Source organism: Silene latifolia, chromosome X (assembly GCF_048544455.1).
Source record: "Silene latifolia isolate original U9 population chromosome X, ASM4854445v1, whole genome shotgun sequence".
Classification (NCBI taxonomy): domain Eukaryota; kingdom Viridiplantae; phylum Streptophyta; class Magnoliopsida; order Caryophyllales; family Caryophyllaceae; genus Silene; species Silene latifolia.
In genome coordinates, this window is record NC_133537.1 from 91,508,503 (window position 1) to 91,534,461 (window position 25,959).

General features: G+C 39.4%; 1 protein-coding gene across 1 annotated transcript; it reads left to right on the forward strand.

Moving 5' to 3' along the window:
* Positions 1-3,417: 3,417 nt before the first annotated feature.
* LOC141623460 (pentatricopeptide repeat-containing protein At1g26460, mitochondrial-like) lies at positions 3,418-9,547 on the forward strand. The gene is made up of 6 exons (XM_074439569.1): positions 3,418-4,127; positions 4,997-5,219; positions 5,306-5,776; positions 6,426-6,632; positions 8,902-9,039; positions 9,127-9,547. The coding sequence occupies exons 1-6, from the start codon at positions 3,535-3,537 to the stop codon at positions 9,313-9,315; spliced, it is 1,821 nt and encodes a 606-aa protein (XP_074295670.1). The 5' UTR covers positions 3,418-3,534; the 3' UTR covers positions 9,316-9,547.
* Positions 9,548-25,959: the final 16,412 nt, after the last annotated feature.

The following is a 25,959-nucleotide window of genomic DNA, read 5'->3' on the forward strand; positions in this document are numbered from 1 at the left end:
TTATATTCTCTACAGTAATGAACTAATGATGATAATATTGTTGAGAACCACCAATTAATTTTGTTAAGGTCGATTTTGATGGTTCTAAATGGAGCGATATAAATGCAGCTCTGGGCACCCGTATTAGAGATTATAATAGTAAAGTATTGTTATTAGGCGATAAAGCTTGGAGTCAAGTTAGTTTCACTTACCTCAGACTCTTGCTCTTAGAGAAAGCATAATTGTAGCTAAAATTTTGGGTTTTAACTTTTAACTATTCAATGAAATAATCTTTGGGTTATTAACTCTATCCGTGAAACGTGGAAGGTACCTTGAGAAATTTCTTCTTGGGTTTTTCTCATTTGTGCTCCTAAAGTTTGACTTTTTCTGACTGTACCCTCGCGTATGGCATAATACTAATTGCGCCCTTGAACTTTATTAGTTATTCCCATCCGGACTAAAGTACCCAAAATCGTCACTTTTGGCCGTTAAGTGCCAACATGTCACACATGGTGCCAACATGGAAGCTTACATGGCATTATATTGACGATAAAACGTAAGTGAGACGATAAATAATAAGGGTATGCGTGACATGTTAGCACGTAACGGCCAAAGGTGACGATTTTGGCTACTTTAATCACGGATGAGAATAACAAATAAAGTTTAAGGGCATAATTAGTATTATGTCATACGCATGGGTACAGTTGGGAAAAGTGAAAACTTTAGGGACACAGATGAGAAAAACCCTTTATTCTTTAATGCTGATATTATGATCGGACTTTCTTCTTTCGCGAAAGAGAAGTGTTCTCATTGTTGTAAGCTGAAGTAGCTGGCTTTATGTCCGATTTGAGTCATTCTTGTCCTTCTTCTTCGAGGTGGATTGAAAGTTATGGACTTTTACGGAAGTGAAGTATCCGAAAGGATAAAATGGTTGAGATGATGTTTGAGAATCTATAAAACTATATTAAAAGGGTAACCTTAAAAGGTCACGTAGACAAAGCCACATAGGCGAATAAAAAGCCACGCGTGCATTACGAATGCCACATCTATAAATCTATATAATTTATACTATATAGTTAAAAGGCAACTTAATACATTTAATTTTTTGCCATGTAGGATTATCAAAGTTAAATTCTATTAATTTATATTGTTAATATTAAGGCTATTTTAATAAATTTATTAAAAGTTATTATAAGGTTTAGTAATATTTTTTTTTTGTGGAAACCATAAGATCATGATTTAAATTATAAAAATAAATTAAGAATTTAGTCTCATCATTTAAATCATTCAATTTATTCATCTAACTCCTCCTTAACCATAAATATAGTAGCTAAAAGGTCTTATATAGTAAATAAACAAATCTAATAATTTGGATTATAAAGCTACTAATATCTACAAATTTATAAATATAATTAAAAGGGAAACCAAAATATCTATCATCATCAATATGTCATATTTTAACTATATAGTTAAAAGGCAACTTAATACATTTTATTTTTTTGCCATGTAGGATTATCATAATTAAATTATATTAATTTATATTGTTAATATTAAGGCTACTTTAATAAATTTATTAAAACTCATTATAAGGTTTAGTAATATTTATTTTTGTGTGGAAACCATAAGATCATGATTTATATTATAAAAATAAATTAAGAATTTACTCTCATCATTTAAATCATTCAATCTGTTCATCTAACTCCTTCTTAACCATAAAGATAGTAGCTAAAAGGTCTGATATGTAGTAAATAAAAAATCTAATAATTTGGATTATAAAACTACTAATATCTACAAATTTATAAATATAATTAAAAAGAAAACCAAAATATCTATCATCATCAATATGTCATATTTTAATTACATATACAAGATAACTTTTTAAACGACTTTCATGCAAAGTGGAGTTTGTAAGAAAAAAAATTAATAATAATAATAATAACAACAACAACAACAACAACAACAACAATAATAATAATCTTTTACATACCATTTCTCATTTTTCCATATTTATGTTTATATTAAACTTCATAATAATGAAAAATGGATGCTCAAAAGTCATGAACTTGATCTTTATTTATACCTATATTAAATTTGATAATAATGAAAAAAGAATATTTAATAGCCATAAAACACATCCTCAATTATTTATATATTTTTTATGGAAGGCGAAATTTGTAAGCAAAAAACTTCTTATCCCTATCGTTAGTAGAATGGTATGTGGCACAAGTATTTTTAACTAATTTTTTTATTTATTGGAATTTTCATTGGGTTATGAAGTGTTCATCACATTTTCAATTTCGCGTATGTGTTTGTTTTGTTCTCATTTAGGTGCTATCAAGTGTTAAGCTCTTCCAAGGTAAATATACTTACATCTCTACGATTTGATTATCATTCCCTCTTTTTTTCATTACTTAAGGTGAAACTAAGTTAATAACGATAATATAGCTTAAAACAAATTCCACAATTATTGTGTTACTCTTTTTCAATAGGTATGATTTATTGAAGAAAGAAGATTATAGGGAGAAGTGAAATACTAAGATTGCTTAAACAACTATATTTTACATACTAACTAAAGTTTGGTGACATCAACGTGGAATCGTGGATGATTAATAATTTTTGAGCATTTATTATATGTATTTTGAAATATCACAGAAACTCCGGAGAGACGGTCTCTCAATAGCGTTATTGAGAGACCTCTCACATGATGGGGTGAGGGACCCACTGAATTTCTTTTTTCCCTATTATGTCTCCCACTAAATTAGTGGGGGACGGTCTCTTATGAGACCTACTGTTGAAATATATGGCTAAAAGGTGAAAATTTAAGGGGATGACATAGCATTTTTTGTATAATATTGTTTAATAGGTGAAGTATTCGGCAATAATGATCCAATTGTTGTTCAAGTTGTTGCTACTTTAAAAATTTTAGTTCTGCAATTTATTATTGTATTAGCTTCAATTTTATGGGGGTCTGAAATGTTAGTTTTGTCATAACATTTCTAATTGTGTGTTTTATGTTATTTTCAGAATTGTTGATGAAATTTCGATATCTAATTTTTGAGAGTACTCTATCTTTGGGGATCTTTGTTTGATAATATAGTTTTGTTTAATTTGATTATATGAATACTTATATTATTAATTCATTTTAGCTTACATTGAGTTACATTAGTTTTGATAGGGGTATCTTAGTATATCTAATGTATGAAATTTTAATTTCTGATAAACTATTGTATAAAAGACTAATTGAATTTATACAACCCCTAAAACATGAAAATCGTAAATTAAATTGATCGTAGTATGTTATTGTATTAAATCACTAAAGTATTACACTAGAAACAGAACAACCCGTGAATTTTACGGGTCACAAAACTAGTTGAGATTCATTTCCTAATTTAAAAAAGAGAAGTAAAATTAAACTCAAATAAATGGATGACCGATTACAAACATGACCGCATCTCCCAAAACAAGAAAACGCTGGTAGTGGTAGCCACTCTCCGTAATTCACTTTCATCCTCTTCCTCTTCACAATAACCCTACGCTCATTTTCTCTCTCTTAGGATGATGCAATCAAAAATGGCGACACTGACAAAAACCCTAACCCAAATGAAAACCCTAAATCCCCATTTCGTCAAATCAATTTCCACATTCAGCATCCTTAACCAACAAGCCGTCGTCGAAGATCAACTCCCCAATCCTCCGTCATCTCTTCCGCCAAGCCCCTCCACCGGAAGCCCCATGTACAACCAGAACTGGCGTAGCCCATTCCCTTCCTCTTCCTCCGCCACTTCCGCTGGCTACACTGTTATGGCCCCTCGCATCCACGAATGGCCTCCTCCTTCCATCGACCTCAACTCCCTTTTGAACCAGTTTGCCGATTGGGTTACTTCTCAAAAGTGGTCTGATGTCAAGGCTGTTTTTGATCAGTGGATCAGTTCTTTGGATTTTAATGGCAAACCCAATAGCCCCAATGTCGAGTTGTTTAATCAGTACCTTCGTGCCCATTTGATGTCCGGTGCCTCCGCTGCTGAGTTGCTTGGGATTGTTGAGAGGATGGAGTTGTTTGCTATCGAGCCCAATACCGCTTCCTTTAATTTGGTTATTAAGTCTATTCACCATACTGACTGGAAAGCCGCTGTTGCTCTTCTCGAAAGGTACTTCCTTTCATCATCATATATATGGATTTGCGTTTAACAAGCTTGTTCCATTTTAATGTTTTCTACTCATATTTTGCTGAATTATATAGTAGGATATGTCATACCAGTTTGGATCCTCTCCATTACCTCTGAACGGTCTAGATATTATCCCGGAATGATCTAACGCTCACAACATTAAGTAATGAATGGTGATTTGTAGGAGAAGTAATATATTAAAACGAACCTAGTAGAGGTAATGGATCATCCATTACTTTTGAGGTAATGGAGAGGATCCTAACTCGACTCCGCTTTAAGTATACTCCATTATTACATCTGGTTTGTTCACATCAACTTCTTTCCGCTATTTTATGGTTTTACAAGTACATCAGATATTCAGATGGACACGAAAATTAAGAAAGGGAGAACTTTACCTTTATACCCTAATATCAATTTCTCCCCTGCCTCTGAGAGCATTATAGCCACTAGTACACTACCCTCACATGTCTCTCACTCAACCCACCTTATACAATGATACCTAACTCAGCGCCACCACAGACTCATCAAATAAGGAATAGAGAAGATAAGGTGACTAAGTTCAATATGAAATAGGGAAGAAAACTATAACTAGGAAGGAGGATAATTTTACAATTGTGCCTTACACCTATGTTGCAAAAACAGAGAGCCTGTTTTAACACGTCTTCTAATGAAAACTGTGTCATTAATTTCATCGACTGGTTATATAAGAAGCGTAAACAACTTGAAGGAGCCATTTTGGTTCAGTCAATCTTCCTAAGCTGAGTATTGAGTTAACTACTATATCATAAATTTAGATGCAAGGTTTTTAATGGATGGAACCTTTTTTTTTTTTTTTTTTTTCTGCGATCTAGGATGCTGCAGAGCGGAAAGCTATCTCAGCCCGATGACCAATCTTTTGATATGGTCATTGTCAAGCTATTTCAGGCGAACCAGTTTGAAGCTGCCTTGAAATATGTAGATCTAACTCTGAAATCTGGCTATATACTGTCGTCAAGGGTTTTCATCGATTCTGTTCGAAGCTGTATTTCTATGCAAAGATTGGACTCGTTGCTGTCTATCATAGAAAAATGCAAGGTAAATTTTTGAGTATTCCGTGGGGAATTATGTCAAATTCAAGCTACATGTACCAACTTTGACTTTGTTTATTGCCTATATGTCAGGCTATGGACCAAAATAAATTGCTGTTACCAGATTGGTCCTTGTGCAATGTTATTTCTGAGGTTGCCATGCGGAACGACCATAGCAAGCTGGTCTTTTTAACTTTGGGATTCATGGCTAGATGGATTCAACGAGGTGAGAATACAAGGCCACCTGCCTATCTCTCTGTTGACGAAGGATTAGTGGTTAAAGCTCTTTCCACAGCTGCACGCACATATGACACCAAACTTCTGGATGCATCATGGGCTATTTTGAAGAGATCCTTGCGTGAAAAGAAGGTTCCTAACCGCGAAACCTACTTGGCTAAGATCAATGCCCTTGCTTCCGTGGGGAACTTGCCAAGTGCTTTTAGTACTCTTAGTGAGTTTGAAAAAAAACATGCTACAGCTGAAGAGGATGTATTCTCACCATTCACTTCCCTTCATCCACTTGTCATGGCATGCTCAAAAAAGGGATATGAAACATTGGATTTGGTAGGCCTGTTTACTTTCTTTTATCTCATGTCTACTCCTGAGAATATCAAATTTTCTTTAAAATTTCCCCTTGATTAGGCTTTTACCAAGGTGTTACGGAGCACTCGCCTTTACCTTGGGTAATTGAGTACTTGAGTGTATTAGTGTAATCAGATCCAGGCTTTGTGTGGCTTGAACGCTCGCTGAAAGTTTCTTCTCTGTGCCTCATCGTTGGGTTTATAGTCAAGAAAACTTCATTTAGAAGTTTGAGTAAGAGTCTAAGAGTAGGCCAAATGTTTTACATGTCCATGTTCTTGTACACTAATTTTTTCCCACAAGGCCATCACTACCCCATGTGAATTATTCGCTACAATATTTTTCTCTGATGTACAATTTCCATTTATGGCTTGCTGCAATCACAGTACACTAAATCGGATAATTGTTTGATAAATAATGTAATTAGTGTCGTTCTCTAAGTTCATGGATTTACAGTAGCTTTTGTATCCTTACACATTTATGGTAGACTAATCCAGAAGATGTTGAACCTTTTATGTGTTGTTAATCATTCATAGTATTGATCATTACGAATGCGTGTCTCTGTTTTTTCTGTAACTAATATCCAAGCTGTTTGGTTATATATACACACATTTATGATAGTTCAATTTGTCAGGTTTATTATCAACTGGAGAATCTAAGCCGGGCCGACCCTCCTTACAAATCTGTTGCTGCCTTAAATTGTGTAGTTTTGGGCTGTGCCAATTCTTGGGACCTTGACCGGGCTTACCAAACATTTGAGGCAATTAGTTCAGGCTTTGGCTTGACACCAAATATACATTCGTACAATGCTTTAATGTATGCATTTGGGAAGCTCAGGAAGGTACGTCTGTCCTAATGTCTCTCTCGTTTTCCTAAATCCCCCCCTTCTTGAGGCATTGGGGTAATGTTGTTGTATTGCTGCTACAATTATCCGTTTTCTCTTAGACGACGGCTTCTACAGTTTTACATGTGGCATAGAAGTGGATGCGGAAATGCGGTGCCTTTATATTTTGAGTTCGATGGTAGTAGAGAGGTTTATAGAGGCAGAAGGATTTTGGGATAGGGAGTCCGAAGTAGTTAGCTGTCCAATGTACGTGGTAGTTTGGTACTCTCTCCATCCCGGTCAATTGTTGTCATTTGGTTTTTGGCACAAAGATCAAGGAAAAAGGAGGGGGGCAATTAATAAATGAAAAGTGGACCAAATTGAGTGTGAATGATCAAATTACTCATCAAGTTCATTCTTATAATAGAGAGGACAACAATTGACTAAGACACCCTAAAATGGAATAGGACAAATGACCGGGACAGAGGGAGTACATTATTAGCTCTACTGCCTCCAATAATTCTCCCTTGGACAGGGTGTAATGGGGTCAGAGACTCAGAGGTTGGTATATGTAGAATAACCCACGCGACTCGACTGACCCAATCTGAGTAACTGTTCCTAGGACCAGAATAGAACCCGTAAATCTCAAACATCTCAAGGACCTGTACTTGCTTGAACTTTGTTGTACCGATATTGATCCAATTCGAATGTTCGAACCCTAAAATGACTCTCTGAAATAACTAGACCCAAAATGACATAGTTTTAATAGATTTAAAAACAAAAACCTTAACATACATGACTCCTAAATCCTAATATACCACTAGCATGACCCTTAAGGCCCAATAGATAGCACGGACACTCCTCTTAACCAACGTAGCGCCTCCAACACCCACACGCGTGGAACACGCGCCAAAACGTGTCGGACACCTATAAAGCCGCGTCTAACTTTCTTCATTTATTTAGGCACGTATTCGACACGTGTCCATGGTATTTGGACACGTCGCGGACATTTGTCAATGGTACTTGGACACATCTTTAAATGAAATCAAGTTGAATTTAAGGTTAATGGTGTATGTTGTCTTATGGTGGAGCTTGGTGGAAACGAGTTGAATTGAGAGTAAATGATGTTCTTTAGACGAGTATGAGATGTCGAAAGAGATTGATTATAAAATGGGTTTGGGTGAAAAATGGGAGTGAGTGATAGTCAATGTCAAGTTTTACCTTCGCTTATTTAAATTTAATATCAATTACTTTTACAATGGAGCCAAAAATTCATTACTCTTTGGTTCTAGATTATGATGGAATTAAGCAAAATGGCTCACTAAAGTGGTTGTGCTTCTTTTTCTTGTGAAATAGTGGTCCTTCGATGCAGCTCTCGACGCACAAGGGTAAGGCTGTGTACATCCGACCCCCCCCTTACCCCGCAATTTGCGGGAGCCATTGAGGCACTGGGGTAATGTTGTTGCTGTCGTTGTTGTACTTTTACAAAAATAAAATTGTACGTTTATAAGTTTATAACTATAAAATGTACTCCCTCCTATTCACTATATTCTTCCCCTTTCCTTTTTGCACAAGGAATAAGAAATCGATTTTGGACCACACAAAAGACACTACCCCACATGTAATTTAATTTGGATCACACAAATCAACCCAAAAAAGGAAATAGGGAAGAAAACCCGAATAATCCGAATAAGGAAATAGGGAAGAAAATGGTGAATAGGAGGGAGTATATTTTATTAAATTTAAATAACGTGTCCCGTGTCCTAAATTTCATGGCATGCCGTGTGCGTGTCCATTTCGGTGCTACCTAGAGCCCATTAACCATTGACCCGGAAATTACCCAACACGGAAAAACGTTAATAAACTCGTTCTGAAATTACTTTAACAATATACTGAAATGACCCACTCAAACTGATCTGATAGTGTACTTAACCCGAATGACCATTTGCTAGATATATATGTAAGCAGTTCTCCCCGATCCAACATTCCAACCGGATCTATGTCAACTGATACTAGCACATGTGAAGCAAACTGAACCCGAAATGACCCCATCCAAAATGAAGTACAGAATTAACTTGAACTGACCTGACCGGGTTACCCTTACTGAATCTGTACTCAACCTCTATGGTTCGTGCCAAGTCTCGATGCGCAGTGTTTCATCTGGATGACCCATGAAAGTTTTACTAATGAAGCACAATGCTTTGTATGAACACTTATGTGAAAAATGGTGTTTATGCTATATGCCTATATCCATGTTCAGTAGACTGATTCCTGAACCTGATGACAGGCAGAAGAGGCTGCAAGGGTTTTCGAACATCTAAGCAGTCTAGGCATGAAACCAAATGCCATGTCCTATACCTTGCTTGTGGATGCTCATCTTGTCAACCGGGATCCTAAATCTGCTTTGTCTGTTCTTGAAGCGATGGTAAAGACATCTTTTCTATTGATTTATGTACTATTTTTTTCCTTATGACAACTCCTACCAGATTCTAACCTAGAAACGCCCTGCCAGATTGAAGCTGGTTTTGAACCAGCTCGAGCCACATTATTGAAAGCTCGAAGGCGTTGTCAGAGAGAGATGGATCATGAAAGCGACAACCTTGTTGAATCCATTGCTAGGAAATGCAAGATCAATTTGGGTTCTGAAAATCGCCGACACCTTTTATTCAACATGGAATACAGCACTGAGTTTGCCTCCTAGTTTCGTTTTCCATTTTGTTTGTACGTATTTTGAGTTCGTCCTTTGCTTGAGCCTTAGGACTATGAACTTTATTTATACTTACCCTCCTGCTTTCTTGTATTATTTTTGTTAGCCTTTTTTTCCCCGGGGTTGCAATAGCTCTCGTTCAAACATGAGGTAGTTTTGAAAGCCTAGGAATAATGTAGGAACTAATATTAGCACAAGTTTTGCCATTCTTCTTTCACTTGAGCAATTTTTACAGTGCAGTGTATTGTGGGCTTATAACTACCTAAACGAAAAGGGCGGATAGGATAGAAAAGATTCTACTTCTATTGTGAATTCTAAGAAGTGGGTGTCAGGAAGTCCAACCAGACTACGGCTATGTCTCCAACTCCAAGCGAGGCGGGCACCTTCTGATTTGTTTATTCTTTCTTTGCCTCTACCCTGTATATCTTTCTTACTTGCAAGCTTTTATAAGAAGAAAGCGTCCTTCTCTTGTTTGTTTGCATTCAAATGTGAGCAGCTTGACTTTATGATTAATCTATTGGCCTTTGACTTATGACTTTCGACAACTCTTGTTAATTAGATTAGAATAGAGTGTAAGCCCCTGGGTCACAAGACAAGGTAGTAGGCGTAGACCATAGCAAGAAGTAAGGATGGCGACTCCCAAGAGCCCGTATTCCATGTAGTGGTACAAGGATCTTCTAATTATGGATGGCTCCACAAAGTAAGGGCTTGAGCACTAAGTCCGTCTCCTGCTTTGATCTGATTGATTTCTTTACAGAGGTTTGAGTGTTGAACAGAACACTGCTTCTTGTGAATGCTCTTTCTCTGCTTTTCTGATAGAGCTCTTGATGAACATGATGCAATGTGCCGCTCGTCGAGTATGACCAGTGAATAATCGTACCTAGCTTGGCCTTTTCTTTTCCCAGTGGGCTTCTTAAACTTGGTTCTCTCGAGTCTTCTCCTTAGAGTCTTTCTCTCTATATACTATAGAAAAAGCTGCTTCTTTCCTTCTTTAAGGTAAGCAGCAAAGAGCTGGCCCACGCTTTCCCCACCTAGTGCACCGACCTCACGAGTCTGATCTCTATCTCTACTAGATTGTCCAAATCGTCCCATATATCTTGTTCTAAAGAATAAAGTAAAAAGAGCTTCACTGCACTATTCTACTGAACTATAGCTAGGATCTACTATAATGCTTGGCTTGGCGGGCTTTCTTTCTTCCTAAAGAGCAATCTTGCCCACAAGAAAGGCAAGCGAATAAGATTGTCTTTGTATCGTATATAAGATAGTAAAGTCAGATTGATTTCCAAACTCAAAGAAAGAAGCTCTGCGCCACGGACGAAGAAGGCTTTTCCCCTTCTATGTGTTGGGCATGTGTTGGGAGTTGGACGTTTATGTTCACGATATTTAAAGTTCACGATGGACGTTTATGTTCGCTAATAGTACCAAATTATCTTGAAATGGCGTTGTTTCCCAAGTTATTTGCAGCAGGAGTAGCCCTTGGTCGTTTCCAAATAACATGCAGATGTTAAGGTTACATCTGTCTAATATATGCACAAATCTCTGATTTAAAGTGCCTACAATCAAGTATGTTGACATGCACCACCTAGATTAAGAGCGCACATAACATCATGACTATAAGGAAGTTTCGTGGACCAACTCTTTCTACCGGTAGCAATCGAGTCACTTGGGCCGGTTATGAGTCGGGTCTATATATATCGGGTCATATTGGGTTTGGGTTATGTCATGTGAATAACAGGTTCACGTCGTTTATTGTTCATCTAGGGTCAATGTTGGTTGAGTTTGGTCCGAGTCAGTATAAGTAAGGTCAAGAACATACCTACATAATTTATCTTATATATTTAATCTTGAATAATAATTTCGTGTTAATAATAGATAACAATTAATATGAATGTCAATGATCTTATTTGAGTCATTATTAAGCTAATCGTTATGGGCAATTAAGGTTGGGTATGGGCTAGGACAAATAAGATTTCTAAATAAGTTTTTTATCCGTTATCAGTTTAATCAAGTCTGGTTTTAACGTTTTAGCTTTTGCACCTCTAGTTCTCTTAGTAGCATTCATCGCAAAAAATGTCAAAATTTTGTAAAGGTGGAGAAAAGAGGTATAGAAATAGAGTGCATCTTCATTAAAAATAAAACGAGCACAAAGTTTAAAGATGAATATATCTTTCTTAAACTTAAAACAAGTTAAATAAGATATAGACGAGAAACTCTAGGAACTAACAAGCAAAAACTTGTCCCCTCTATGTATGTTTTAGTTTTAAAATAAACATTCGTCTTAAAAGAATGTCATTGTTTGTTCATGTACACATTTTACTCAACCATGTATTTTTATTCACATATTTTTATACTCTACTAGACCCATCAAAAGATGACTCGGAAAAAAAAAGACCGAAACCTATCCGGAAAATGAGAAATTTATTGGAAATTATTATTGAAAGCAAATGAGACTAAAATACTGTAATGCCCGGATATTTTGGGACCCACAAAGGACTCTTGGGATACGTGAGGGGACTCTCAGACTTGGTAAGACCACCGGAAGTAAAGGATGACCGTATACTAGACCTAGCAAGACTCCTAGTAGACCGAGTATAGCTCCTAGCGGATCTAGTGACTGGCACTCGGTCGAGTGAACCGGTCACTCAGTCGAGTGGCACTGTGCAACACCCGATAAAGCTTATTTCGGGATTCTATCTTATTCAAACCTCATATCTCTTTCATTCTTCTTCTCCTTCACCCTAAACACTCTCCCCTTTCTCTGGAATGATCCCCAAGCCTCTCCCATGACCTCCAAGCTTGGATTTGAAGATGAAACCTTCACCGAATCCCGATCTAACATTGTAAGTCGATTTCCCACCTTTTCCTTTTGTCTTATTTTAACCCTAACTTTAGAGGTTTTGTTATGAGTAATTAGTTAATAATTAGTATGGGTAATATGAGTAATTAGTGGGTGATAGTAAGGGTTTTTGTAATACTCCGTATTTTTAATAAATATAATTTATAATTTATAAGATGTGAATAAATAATAATTGTTGTCGTAAAAAGAAAAAGAAAAAAATAAAAAAAAAATAGTAAAACCGGGTCGTTGGACCATCGGTTGGACGGAGTGAAGGGGGAAGGTAGATGTGGTTTGGGTGTTTTCTATACTACCTAGATATTTTGATTAGTTTAATAATTTAAGTCAATTACCTAGAACCTTCCTACCACCTAAAATATATATATATATATATATATATATATATATATATATATATATATATATATATATATATATATATAGAATTAGGATCACATGAGTCCATCCTATCTTTTTGAGTCCCGTGAGTCCACTTATGTATCACATGTTGTACTCAAAAATATCACCAAGTCTTAGCTGTGATATTGTTTAGTATAAGCTGTGATATTGTATCTAGTCCACGAGTCCAGTAAAAGAATATCACAAGCTATACAAAACAATATCACACATTACAATAAACAATATCACTGGTTGTACTAAAAAATATCACGAGTTATACTAAACAATATCACAGTTTACCCTTTTTACGAGAACATCATTAGAACCAAATTGAAGTAGGGACGACTACACTATTTGTTTAAATGATTCAAAACCTGATAATCTTTATACGGTTTTACAACTAAGTGATAAGGATATCAATCCTAAAGCTACTCCAGGTTCCACGCAAGACAAAGATCAAGAATAATGCAGTCAATTATTCTTGATTGACAATGATTTTATTTGTTTCTATTTTCTGTATCAATTAGCCTTATTCTTCCCTAATTCTGTGTGAATATAATATGGTAGTTTAGGCAACATATATCTTGCTTGTAGTATATATACATGTATTCTGTTTACTTTGTAAATCATCAAACATTAATACAATAGCATCTTAAATTATCTTGTATCTCTTATACTAAGTTCTCATTTGATCGCATCAATGAAGATGGTTTTGCTGTTATCACTATTCTATTTGTAATTTTCATGTCATCTGAAGAATTACACGGAAACATATGCTCTTTAACGTATTTAAAGTAAAACTAATGTTAGATGACCTGTGTATTACGGGTATCTTCCACCTAGTTGATTTAATAGTTCATTTGATGTATTGCAGATGCAGTAATTTTTAGACATCATGTATATACAATTCATACATAATTCTTTATCGAATGTGTTGCCTTGCATCATATGTTTATGAATTGTCTCTACCTGTGTCCTGTGTTTCTGAACCACACTTGCGCCAACCTCCTGCTACGATGGTAATTGGTAAATTTGCATTATGCTTTTCTCGGATGGTATGATGAAAACTGTTGTCACCGGTACTATAAATGATGTAAAATACGTGTGACTGATATTACTTTGTATAGCGTGTGATACTTTTTTGGACTCACGGGACTCAAAAAGATAGGTGGACTCACCGGATCTTGCCTCTATATATATATATATATATATATATATATATATATATATATATATATACTCAACTCATGCCTGACCATCACTTTTCTTCCACATCAAAAACTCAGCATATAACTTGTGAGGAAGAACAATTTTGTGAGACAACTTTAAGACGGAGTTTTCACCTCGCACTAATTAATTGTGGTAAGTTATTTTATCGCTTCACATCAATTGTTTACGCTTGACCAAAGATCGATGTTGACCCGCACCCGTTGACCGTGACCATTGACTTTGACCGCTGCCGTGGGGGCCGTTGACCGACGGGTTGACCACCGTCGGGTCAGCCGTGGGTAGGGGATGCGTTTGAGACGGTTTTTTTGGGAGATTGTTCTAGGTAGTTTACATTTTAAATTAATTAATAAGAGTAGTGTATAATTGTATACAATCTAATTGTTGTTTAGGTGGTGGATTTGTGGAAGAGGCTTTCTGATTTAATTGTTGATTGAATTGTGAAGATTTGCTAAAGGTAGGATATCTACTCAACTTTGCTTATTTGATGAATTGGTGAATTTATTATAAGACGGATTATTGTTACATGGTTGTAGTAAGAAGAATTATTATTGCATTGTTGGCATGAGATAAATTGTTATTGCATTGTCTTATGAGAATTATTTCATCATGAGTTTATTGTTGCAATTGTTGTCTTGATCATCTTATAATTATATATTATTATCACCGTTGGTTGGTTCTCTGTTGTTTATTGGCATCTTGAAAGAGGATTGGTATTGTGATTGAGAATATTTGGTCGGCCAGACACGGGGACGTGAAAGTGCCGTGGACCTGCGCGATGGTGGTCGGCCAGGCACGGTGGCATGGGGTGGCCGTGGACCTGAGCAGTATTAGCAATATGACGGTGTATGCATTGTGATGTGTCGATTGTGGCACACGGTTGTGCACACGGTTGAGCCATGTGTGACGGTCTCTTGGCTTGAGTTTTATTGTTTTTTTTCTTGCAGGTTTACTGTATTATTTATTGTTGTTTAGTTATCCTACTCAACCTCGTGGTTGACCGTGTATTCGTGACCACCTGTGATGAACCAAATATTGGGGAGCAGATTGATTTCAGGTTAGCTTTTGTGATGTGCTGGATGCTTGGAGGGAGCTTGGGACGTATGGCCTTCGTCAGAGTCTAGAGATGACTTAATATAATTCAGACACTATTTATTTATTTCCGCTGCAGTTGTATTAAAACATAAATTTTTATTATTTAATTATCTCGTTGGAACTTTTGTAATAAAACCGTTTGAGGCACTTTATTTATATCGTCTTAAAGTACTTTGGTAATTGTTTGTCTTTTATACTTACTACCTCAGACAACTGAGATGGTAACACCTTTATTTATTTGGGAATGTCTTGCTAAAAGCTCCTAAATAAATGGGGGGTTTTACAAAGTGGTATTAAAGCGAACGTTCCTAAGGCCTAAAAAATGAATTTAATGAACTTAGGAAGGTTAAGAGAGTGGGGTAGTTAGCGTGGATGTTTTGCCTTAAGGGTCTAATTGTGTTCTGAAGTTGCGAATGTTATTAACTTTATTTGCAGGATAAGAACAAAAAGGTATGACGAATGAAATGGAGGAGGCGTGTGGCCTATCATATGGCAATTATAGTGGATTGAAATTGTTTTGAGCATGTTTTAATTTGTGGCTTAATTACTCATGGAAATTTTCTTGGCATATAATGGATGGCATAAATTGGAGAAATATGAATTACTTGAGTTATTGCATCTTTATATGAAATTGGTTGTATATACGTAAATTACATGCTTAGAATTACATGTCTAGAGATATGCGGTATATGTTGCCCTGAACTTATAAACATAGAATTACGAAATTTAAAAGATTAGAGACTAAGCATGTGTGATGGATAATTGTTTTGGGCAAATAAAGAGGGAAAGCCGTGAGTAGGCCGTGGGGAAAGACGCGACAAGGTGGTTGGTTGGGCAAAGACTAGCTCGACCAATCACACATTTTTTTGTATGCAGGAATTTTTATCGTATTCCTTGTGCCCAGAAATTCTTTTAAACGAACACTTATGTTTCTGCCTTTATTCTTAATAGAACAAAAAAATGGCACCAACGAAAGCTACACCCACAACTATGTCACAGGAAAATATTGATAGACTAATTACAACAAATGAAGCTTTAACAGCTTGTGGACATGGCCCACCTGCAGGTCCGGTTCGATCCGCGGACATACAACGGTCTTTTGAAAGCCACGCTCGGCGGCGTAAAAATGCTTTCGACCGGATCGTTTTAGATCGGTTGGTTTCGTCTCGGTAAGGGTCTCGAAACGATTAGAGATGTTCGGAGTCGCCACCAAGCATTTGTGGGATGCTTAGAACCCGTTCGAAATCCACTTTATACCTCGGTCAAATCGAAGCACAAAGCAGCGTTTGACATAGGTACTAAAGATAAGGAAATCGTCCCTATTTAGCATCCTATCTCTAGAATGACTCTCGTATGCCCTGGATAAGGTCGTCCACTATCCAAAGTTTTTGGGTAAGAGGTGAAGGTACGTATTGGGAAGCCCTTTAATCAGACACCCAATCCTTTGTAGCGTCTCTCTCACCGATCGACCTTGGTTGGTCGAATGCAAAAGTTGATAAAACGGTTTAAATGCATGAATGCACATCCAATAATTTAAACCTAACATGTGAGAGCTTTCAAATTCGGTTGATTTAATCCAAATATCAAGTATAAGATGTCAAGTTGGATTAATGGTTGATTTGCATGCAAGACGGAAATTAAACATCCATTTACCGTATTAGGTTTATGGTGCATAACGTGATCCATTTGTCTTAGTAAAGCATTTTGCAAACATGATTTTTGAATGAGCAAATAGTCGTCTGATCCGTCCTATATCCGGTCTAACCGGAGTCGAGATCGTCCTAGACTAACGCTGGAAAGGGAACAGACCAGGCACCAGGCGGCCACATGAGGCGCGAGCCTGTTGGCAGTGCAAGGGAGTCTCCCCTGATTTTGGAAATAAGAAAGAAGGGGCCTGTTTAGGCGCGGGTCAACCAACGGTTGTATGCCGTGTTCTGACCTTTTGAAAAACGTTTATAAAACGTATTGAAAAATGGGTATTTGACCCGATTTGGTTTGAAAGGGTCGTTTAGACCGCATTTGTTGATTTGAGGAACGAGACTCAAATAATCATCATTATTTTGATGATATTCGGTGTCGGGTTCGACTTGGCAAGCTTGACATGAATAGTTTTGAAAATAATTATGAACTAATTGTTTTAAGTTCATTGGAATGTAATTAGTCGATACTCATCATCGTACCCGGGTTAAAATCCGGCATGGTATGTAGAACCAAGGATGACTTTGTGTTGGTGACTAATATGCTTGTTTTGAAAATATAAAGAAATGATGAAAGGCTTTAAAATACCTCCCAAAATGTAAAGAAATGAAATAAAAGGCTTTAAAATACCTTTTAAATGTAATTAACCAAATATTATCACCGAAACACGGATTTAACCGTTATGGTATGAGGAACCAAGGGTGAAAAATGTTTTATGGTTAAAAACAAATAAAATAAAATAAAAAAGGTTTGAAAATATTTGAAATGGTAAAAACCGATTACAAATATGAAAATGGATTAAAAGGGAAAGACGAGAACAAACACGGTTGAGTTCTGACCTGGACACCCCATTGAGGCGCGAGCCTATGTGCACAATAAGGGGCTTCTGCCTCAGGCCAAAACTCAGTTTTGGTTCATTTATCCCATGTTTTGGATCATGTTATGCATGTTTTAGCATGTTATAGTCATAAAACAAATGAAGACAAGATAAAAGAAGGATTTTTACACCCTCATACTTACATGTTTGGTTATGGCGAGAAACCGACGTAAGTGTAACAACTCGTTTGGTCGGAAAAGACTCGGTTTAAAACCGTTTTGGTAAGTAAAAAGAGTGTTTTTATTAAGATTAGTGACGGTGTAGTGGTCGAAGTGGTCGGTCAAGTGATTTAATGCACGATGACGGTATCAAACAATGTGTAAGGCTTGTATTTATGATCGGTAGGTCATAAATACGCGTCGGATTGTGACTTAAGAAGTCGAGTCGAGAATTTTAAGGGAGAAAAGAGGGGGGCGGACACTCGCGTAAGTTCTCAAATAGAGGCATTTGAGGGATATTTATAGGAAAATGAGTGGTTGTGTAAGTTTTGAGCGACGTGGCCACCTAGGCTGCTCAAAGAGGCGCGAGCCACGTCGCGGCTCTTCGAGTTGTCCTGTCACTTTCACACAAGTGCAATCATGATTTGTTCTATCCTAGGATTTGTAGTCACATGTTTGGTACTTAACCATTCATGAATCCGGGAAATCTTAGTATAGAAGGCTTTAAATGGTTTGTTTTTGGTGGTTGACTCGGTTTGACTCGTTGTTGGAGTCGGGATTTGAATTTTTGAGTCGGTTCTTGGTCCGGTGTCGGTTTTGACTCTAGTCAGTGTCATTGCGACCCCGACGTCGTGCATTAAACACTCCAGGTACTTTTGAAAAGTTTTAAAATGTTTTATTTTTGAAATCGTTTTAAGTTTTCCGCGATTCCAAAACATGTTGTAGTCCGATAATCATCGGGTGTTTGTTGGAGTCTCAGCAGATACTGGGTATCTACAGAGCCCCCACTTTGACTGAGGCTTGGACAGGACGAAAGTCAAAGTAGAGCCCCCAGGTCAATCGAAGATTACAACCTGGAGACCCAAGCAACGTCGAGGCGGCTCGAAAGGATTCGGGCCAAGGACCTGCCGTCGGGAAGGGCGACGCCAAGGCGACTCGAGGGTACGAGCCAAGTACCTGTCATCGGGAACAGTTTAGAATCTGTCGACTATCCGTGCGGGTCATTTAAAGTCCGTTAGACTACGTACAAAGGCTCGCCAGCCATAAGAAGGAGTCATACCTGAGGCATCTTCGGATACGTCCTTGCACGTTTGCGGATAAAGGCTCGCCAGCTGTGGTGCGTATGTGAGGAGGGCTCGCCAGCCGCGATGCGTTGTAAGGCCCGCCAGCCATGGTGCGTATATGAGGAGGGCTCGCCAGCCACGATGCGTTGTAAGGCTCGCCAGCCATGGTGCGTACATGAGGAGGGCTCGCCAGCCGCGATGAGTAATAAGGCTTGCCAGCCATGGGGCGTATATGAGGAGGGCTCGCCAGCCGCGATGCGTTGTAAGGCTCGCCAGCCACGGAGGGTCAGTTAATTGACCGTGAGAATAGCCGCGTCGAATGGGCTTGTTTTGAAAGTAGCGGACTCGTGATGCCGCCGCAAAAATAGTGAATTTTGAATTTCCACTATCACTGTTTCTGAAATAAGCGGGTTTCGCGAGAAAGCCCCCTGTTGACATTTGAAGGAATAGCGAATTTTGAACTTCCACTACTCGTTTGTTTGAATTTTTCGAAGGAAATAGCAAATTTTAAATTTTGCTATTACGACTGAGGTGACGGTTTATGTGCCATCGTTGACATGTGATATAAATAGTGAATTTGGAATCTTCACTATTATTTTTGAAGTGACGGTTTATGTGCCGCCGTTGACGTGTGAAGGAAATAGTGAATTGGGAATCTTCACTATTACGTTCGAAGTGACGGTTTATGTGCCGCCGTTGACATGTGAAGGAAATAGTGAACTGAGAATCTTCACTATTACGTTTGAAGTGACGGTTTACGTTCCGCCGTGGTAATTTGAAGAAATAGTGAATTTTGAATTTTTCACTATTTTTGAAGGGAAAATGGCGGTTTTGATCGCCGTTTGTTTGAAATTTGAAGAAATAGTGAATTTGGATTTCACTATTATTTTTGAAATGACGGTTTTCATTGCCGTCGTTGAATTTTGAAGAATTTGCGCAGGAAATTGGGCCAAAGCCCAAATTTCGCTGAGTAAAGCAAAGGGAAGCCTCATTAAGGCGCGAGCCCTTTGGCGATAGAAGGGGGCTCCCCTATTTTGTAGAAAAGACGCGAGACCAGGCTGCTCGTCATTCATCCCTTCGTCTTCTCCAAATTTCGAAAAAACAAACTAAAATCGCCATTGTTGGGTCTTCTAGCTTTCTTGAATTCGTGCTATCATCAACAATGTCATCTCAAGGTATGTATTCCCTCTTGAATCCATTTGAATTTGTTGGTCTTTTAGCTAAATTAAATTAGGGTGAAAGTTTTACCCTAGAAAATCGATTTGGGCATTTTTGATTAAGCCCATTTTGAGTGAAATTGATGATTGCATTAGGTTAGAAACCCGTTTAGGAGTATAGGGGTGCTTTTGGTTTGCATTTTGGTCCCCGTTCCCGCTCCTTATGTTCGAAAAACGTGAGTGAGGTGGAGAAACCGTCTCATCTCACAATGCCAAGTTTATTTGCTTGGGTAGTGGGTCCCACTAGGTTGTATTGTAGTCGGGAAAGATCGTATTTGCCATTATGGACCTTTGTTGGGTATTGTGGGCAAAATTGGAATGTTTGCCTTTTGTGAGGGTTTTATGTCTGACGGAATAAGCGCCTGTTTGGGCTTGAATTGAGTCAGTTTGCCTCGAAATGGACCTTATTGGTAGTTTAGGTCGCCTTGGGGTGTGATAAAGTCACGTTTGCCTCTTTGCGGTCGTTTTTGAATTTTTGACCGGTTTGTGCTCAATTTGGCGTATAAATTGCCTTTTTTGAGCCGTAGAAAAATTCCTCATTGCCCTTTGTGTGGGTCTTGGGGTGCCATTTTTTTGTTGTGGTTGTTTCGACTCGTCTTTTGCTTGAAAATAAGGGCGAGTCGGTTTTTTGTGCGTTTTTTTGTGAATTGTTTTTTTTGTTGTTTGGTTGGGTTTGGGCGGGATTGCCCTTGCTTTGCTGTGCAGGTTGTTTGTTTGTTTTGGGTTTGTCCAATTTACGCCGTCATAATCCCAAAATTTCGGCTGATGTTTTTTGTTTGTATTTGATTGCAGGGGACCATTTGGGACCTATGGGGTCCGTCGTGGAGGCTTTGGAAGAGGAGGATGATCCAGGAGGAGCAGAAGTGACCGGGGAGGCCGCTGGAGCTGAGGTGGTGGTAGAGGATGCTTCCGTTGAGGAGGGGATGCGGCTGTTGCAGCCGGCTTGTCCTTTTCGTTGTGGCTCATAGACAGGGCAGCTGATGATTGGAGGTCAACACCGAGGTTGTGCGCCGCATCATGGTTCTTGGCCTCCTTATCATCCAAAGTCTGCCAGACACTGTCTTCTTTTTTGTCGAGGAGCAGGAACGAGGTATTACCATCATGGTAACCACCTCTGATTTCGTTGTTGCTCCTCTGTTTCCTGTGTTGCTCCCTTTCTTTTCCGTTTGAGAGCATAGAGTGTGCTTAGTTCGGTAGGTGGCGGATAGCCCCCAGTTCGTTGTCTTAGGCCAGTGTCTGTATGATAGGTGGTTGTTTTAGGCCAGTGTCTGTATGATAGATGTCTGTACTGGATCCTGTTTGTACGGTCAGTTGTCCGTATCAAACGTGTGTCGATATATTTTGCGTGAGGCGGTTTGCATATATGTATTTTTGGATTGTGGTTCATTTTGTGATTTTTGGCTTTTTTGTGTTGTGTTTCGGAGGAGCGCTGTCGGCTGTCAACTCTCCTTTTGCTTTGCACCAGTTCCTGCATCGTTAGTGTAGAAAACAGGCTACATGTAGCAGATATGCATAAACGCAAAAGCATTTGATTGAAAACAAAATTAACCAAGATGACTTGAAGTTAAAATTGAATTTTGAAAACTGAAATGTATTTTGAAAATTTTTGCGACAAGTCGTCACGTTTGGACTTCCAAAAGGAAGTAATTTGAAAATTGAGCAATTAACTCTTGTCGTGAATTAAATTGCGTTGAAATTGATTTGTGACTCGAAAAGTTTCAAACTCAATCCGTCAGGGAAGAATTTTAGAAAAGATTTTTACGAGTGTATTTGATTTGATTTTTTGAGGTCAAGACTCGAATTTGTGAGCGCTTGAATTTTTGAGGAAAACTGATGTTGTGTTATCAATTTTCGATTTTTATTTTGATGGAAAATTGCGAAAAAGCGAAATTTTTTTCGGAATTTTGATTGACATGGAAACGATCCGTCGCGGATCGGGGCGACTAGCCCTTCCCCCCTTAAAAAAAGAAAGAAAAATCCGTATGTTTAAAGTTGCGTCATGGAAACCGTGTCGGATTTCGTAAAACGCGAAAACAAGGAAATGTGAGTGTGAGAAAACACAAAATGTCCTGGATCATCCCGAAGAGGCGCGAGCGTTCTGGCGGGAGGTTTGAGGTGTCAGGAGAAAACACAAGTTGAAAGAGACAAGTCAAAGCGGGAATCCTGGGGGAGGGCCTAAAGAGGCGCGAGCACACAGCGATGGGAGCCAGCTCTCCCCTTTTCGAAAAAAACGCGATTGTTTTTGTATAAATAGTGATGTTTGCGCTTCATTGTTTCATCATCTGAAACACAAAAACATCTCTACAAAACTTCTTCTTCTTCCACAAAAATATTTCATGGACGCCTTTGAGAATGTGTTGCGACAATGGTGCCGGAATTTGTCGCCTCCCGAAAAGTATCAACTCATTTTCATGGGAGTTGGTCAATTGTTGGTGCTCCGTCAAGTCAAGGTGCAATCCTCATTTCTCGAAGCATGTTCTCTGTTTTGGGATTCGAAACACCATGTTTTCGTTTTCACGAAAGGTGAAATTTGTCCACTAGCCGAAGAAGTTGGAGCCATTGGTGGGTGGCCGGGTTGTGTTCTGGTGCTTCCTCCGACTCGGTTGTGCTACAAGGATAAATTCCGTTCAATGTTGGGTTTGTTGACAAGTCAAGTCAACTTCCTTCTTGCTCCACATGGTGTGGACATGTTGGCTCTCATCAACATCTTTTCCAACCGATTAGATGCCAATGTTTCGGAGGTGGCTAGGAGAAGGGCTCTTGCCTTTTGCCTTGTCCATGTATACCTATTTGTTGATGCTTTGAAGAAGGAGGGGCCGAAATGCTATGGTAGCATGACCCTTATACATGTGGTTGAGTAAATGGAGCATGGTAGAGATCCATCGTGGTTGGTGCTTGGAGAGATCATCCAAGCTTTGGACAAGGAAGGATCTTGTGGAGAAGCTCCCTCATTCGGATCCCCAAGGATCCTCCAAGTGTGGCTATTGGAGAGGCTAAGGTATGTAGAGCCTCCGCTTGATTCTTCTTCTTATTCCTTCCGTCACCTTACCATGAGGTGGAAGTTGTATTCAGATAGCTTTGCTTCTACCGAGGCTTATTGGGCCGCAAGATTGGCGGAGGAGGGTGGTCCACACATCCATTGGGTGGTGCCATGGTGGCACTTGGGGTCCTTCACAGGGTTGCCCACTTCGAGTGCTAGTCCTCGTTCTTGATGGTGGTGGGTTTGAAGGTCGCTTCCTTCATTTATCCCGAAAGGCTCATGAGGCAAATGGGGCGTCAACAAAAGGTGCCTGCTCAAGATACCCTTGTCCAAGAGAGTGTTTTCCGAAACTCCGAGCTTGTGGAGGTCTTCGAAAGATGGTGGGCCACTCGGCCACTTTGGGAGGTACCAGACCCCGTTGCCACGACATGGGTGACTCCCGCTTATGTCAAGTGGTCAAGAGCTCCGTCCTTGGAAGAGAGGTCCAAATTTCGTAAGGACGAGGTCGTCGACTTGAAGTATCGAGAGGTTGGCAAGGCCAACCGTGCCTTCTTCGAGGAGTATGTTGATGGAGCTAGCCCGGATGTGATGAGACCACCAAAGAGGAGAAGCTCGGGTCCCAAGAACATGGTGGGCCGTGTATGGGCTCGTTTTGGGCCGAACATGGGGTCTTGCACTAGACCGGAGGCCGTTGCCGTTGTAGATCTGTTGAGGAGCCGTTCTGAAGAGGAAATCCATGCTAGGCGGGCCAACAAGAAGGACAAGGGGACGATGTACCCCGAGGGAAAAGGCAAGGGTAGAATGGAAGAGTGAAGACCTCCATTACCCACTTTATTATTATGTTGTATTATTGTTGTGAGTTTTTATTATGTTGTACTAGCTAGTTATTGTGTGTTTTGTGCTAGTTTTATTATGTGAGGTGTTTTAGTTGACACCTTAGCTTTGACAAGTTGTAGACTCGTCGAGCTTTATTTGTTGTTGAAATTGTAATCCCTCCCATTATTAATTAAATAAGAGGATTGCTTGTGTCAAAAATTGTGAACGCTCGTTTCTTCCATTCATTTTGTAAAGGCAATTCGATTTGAATCGTTCTAAACGTTTGCACTTGGGAAAGTGGGATTTTTGGGAAGGGAGAAAGGCTTATTTTTGGTATTTTTGTGGGAAAAAAGGAATGGATTTCCCCTTTCCTTTTTTGAAAGTTGATGTGGATGATGTTTTTTTTATTATGGGGATGGTTGTATCCGTCTTGTGTAAGAAAGGACTGCCTACGTATCCACCTGAAGAGGTGAAATCAAACCATGATCGTAGTTCGAAATGTTTTGTAAATTTTGATTGGGTTTTGTGGTTGTATACCTCATGTATAAGAGGGACTGCCTACGTATCCACCTGAAGAGGTGAAATCAAACCATGCTCGTAGTTCAGGGGGGGGGGGGGGGTTGTTTTAGTGCACATGGACGTTGCCTTTGACAGATCAAAGGACATTCGAAACGGGCAAGGTGCCGCAACTTAGACTCAATAAAACACGCAATTTTAAATTAGAACGCGTTTGAGGAACTTGACTTGAAAAGGGTTAAGGTGGACGCTAGTTGTAAAACTAGGCTTGAGGTCGTTGGTTGCTATGGTTCAAGGGTAGTATTTCTTGAGTTGGCCAGGTTGGTCGGGTTTGTAAAATCCTCCTCATCTAGGTCACTCAGTCTCACTGCGCCCCCCGAAAGTATTTTCCTGACCAGGTATGGCTCGGCCCAATTGGGTTTGAATTTTCCCCTCGGATCGACGGGTAGCGGTGCTCGGACCGATTTGAGGACCAAGTCACCATCCTTAATGTTCCTGGGTTTGACCCTCTTGTTGAATGCCCGTTGTATACGTCGTTGGTATAGCTGGACATTATGCAAGGTGTTGAGCCGCCGTTCGTCTAGAAGAGTGAGTTGTTCGTACCTTCAGCCGGTCCATTCCGCCTCAGGGACTTGACTCTCCAGTAGGATGCGTAGAGAAGGGACCTCTAACTCTACCGGTTGAACTGCCTCTATACCGTATGCTATGTAGAAGGGTGTGGCGCCTGTCGGTGTTCGAATGGAGGTCCGGTATCCTTAGAGTGCGAATGGGAGTTTGCTCGGCCAATCGCGGTAGTTGTCTTGCATTTTCTTGATAATGGAGACAAGAGTTTTGTTAGCTGCCTCCACCGCTCCGTTGATTTGGGGACGGTAAGGGGATGATCGATGTCGTTTAATCTTGTATTTGTCCAGCAAGGCCTGAGTTTCCGCCCGGAAGTGAGAGCCTTGATCGCTGATGATTTCATAAGGTACCCCATATCAGCAGATGATGTTGTTCTGGATGAACTTGGCCACTTGTTTGGTGGTCAAGACTGCATATGACTGCGCTTCCACCCTTTTGGTGAAGTAGTCGATGGCGACGAGGACGAAACAATGTCCCTTGGTGCCCACCGGGTTAACTTTCCCGATGATGTCGATGCCCCAGGTTGAGAAAGGCCAGGGTGACGTCATGGTGTATAAAAGGGATGGTGGTATATGTTGTATGTTGACGAAGATTTGGCAATTGTCGCAATGTTTGACGTAGTTACGGCAATCGGCTTCCATGGTGGTCCAGTAGTAACCTAGCCGCATGATCTTTCGGGTAAGCATCATTGCGATCATGTGAGGGCCACATTCTCCGTCGTGGACCTCTCCCATGACTTTTTTCGCTTTGTGATGGTCAATGCAAAGGAGGAGAATCCCTTGGGGTGTTCTTTTGTATAATTGATTTTGGTTCATCACGAATTGTGATGCAAGTAAACGGATGACTCTTTGTCCTCTTTGGTCAGAGTTAGGAGGGAATTCGTTTTTGGTTTTGTAGTTGAGGATGGCTTGGTACCAGGGTTCATCATGGCTTTCCTCGTCGTCGTTGATGACACAAATGTGAGTTGGTGCGCTCCTTCTCTCGACACATAGGGGCATCGACGTCATGTCGTCAGGTATGCTGACGAGTGCAGCAAGTTTTGCCAGGGCATCAGCAAATTGATTTTCTTCTCGTGGCAAGTGGAAGTAGTCGACTTGGTCGAAGAACTCGGCCTCTTGATTGATTTTTGCTCGG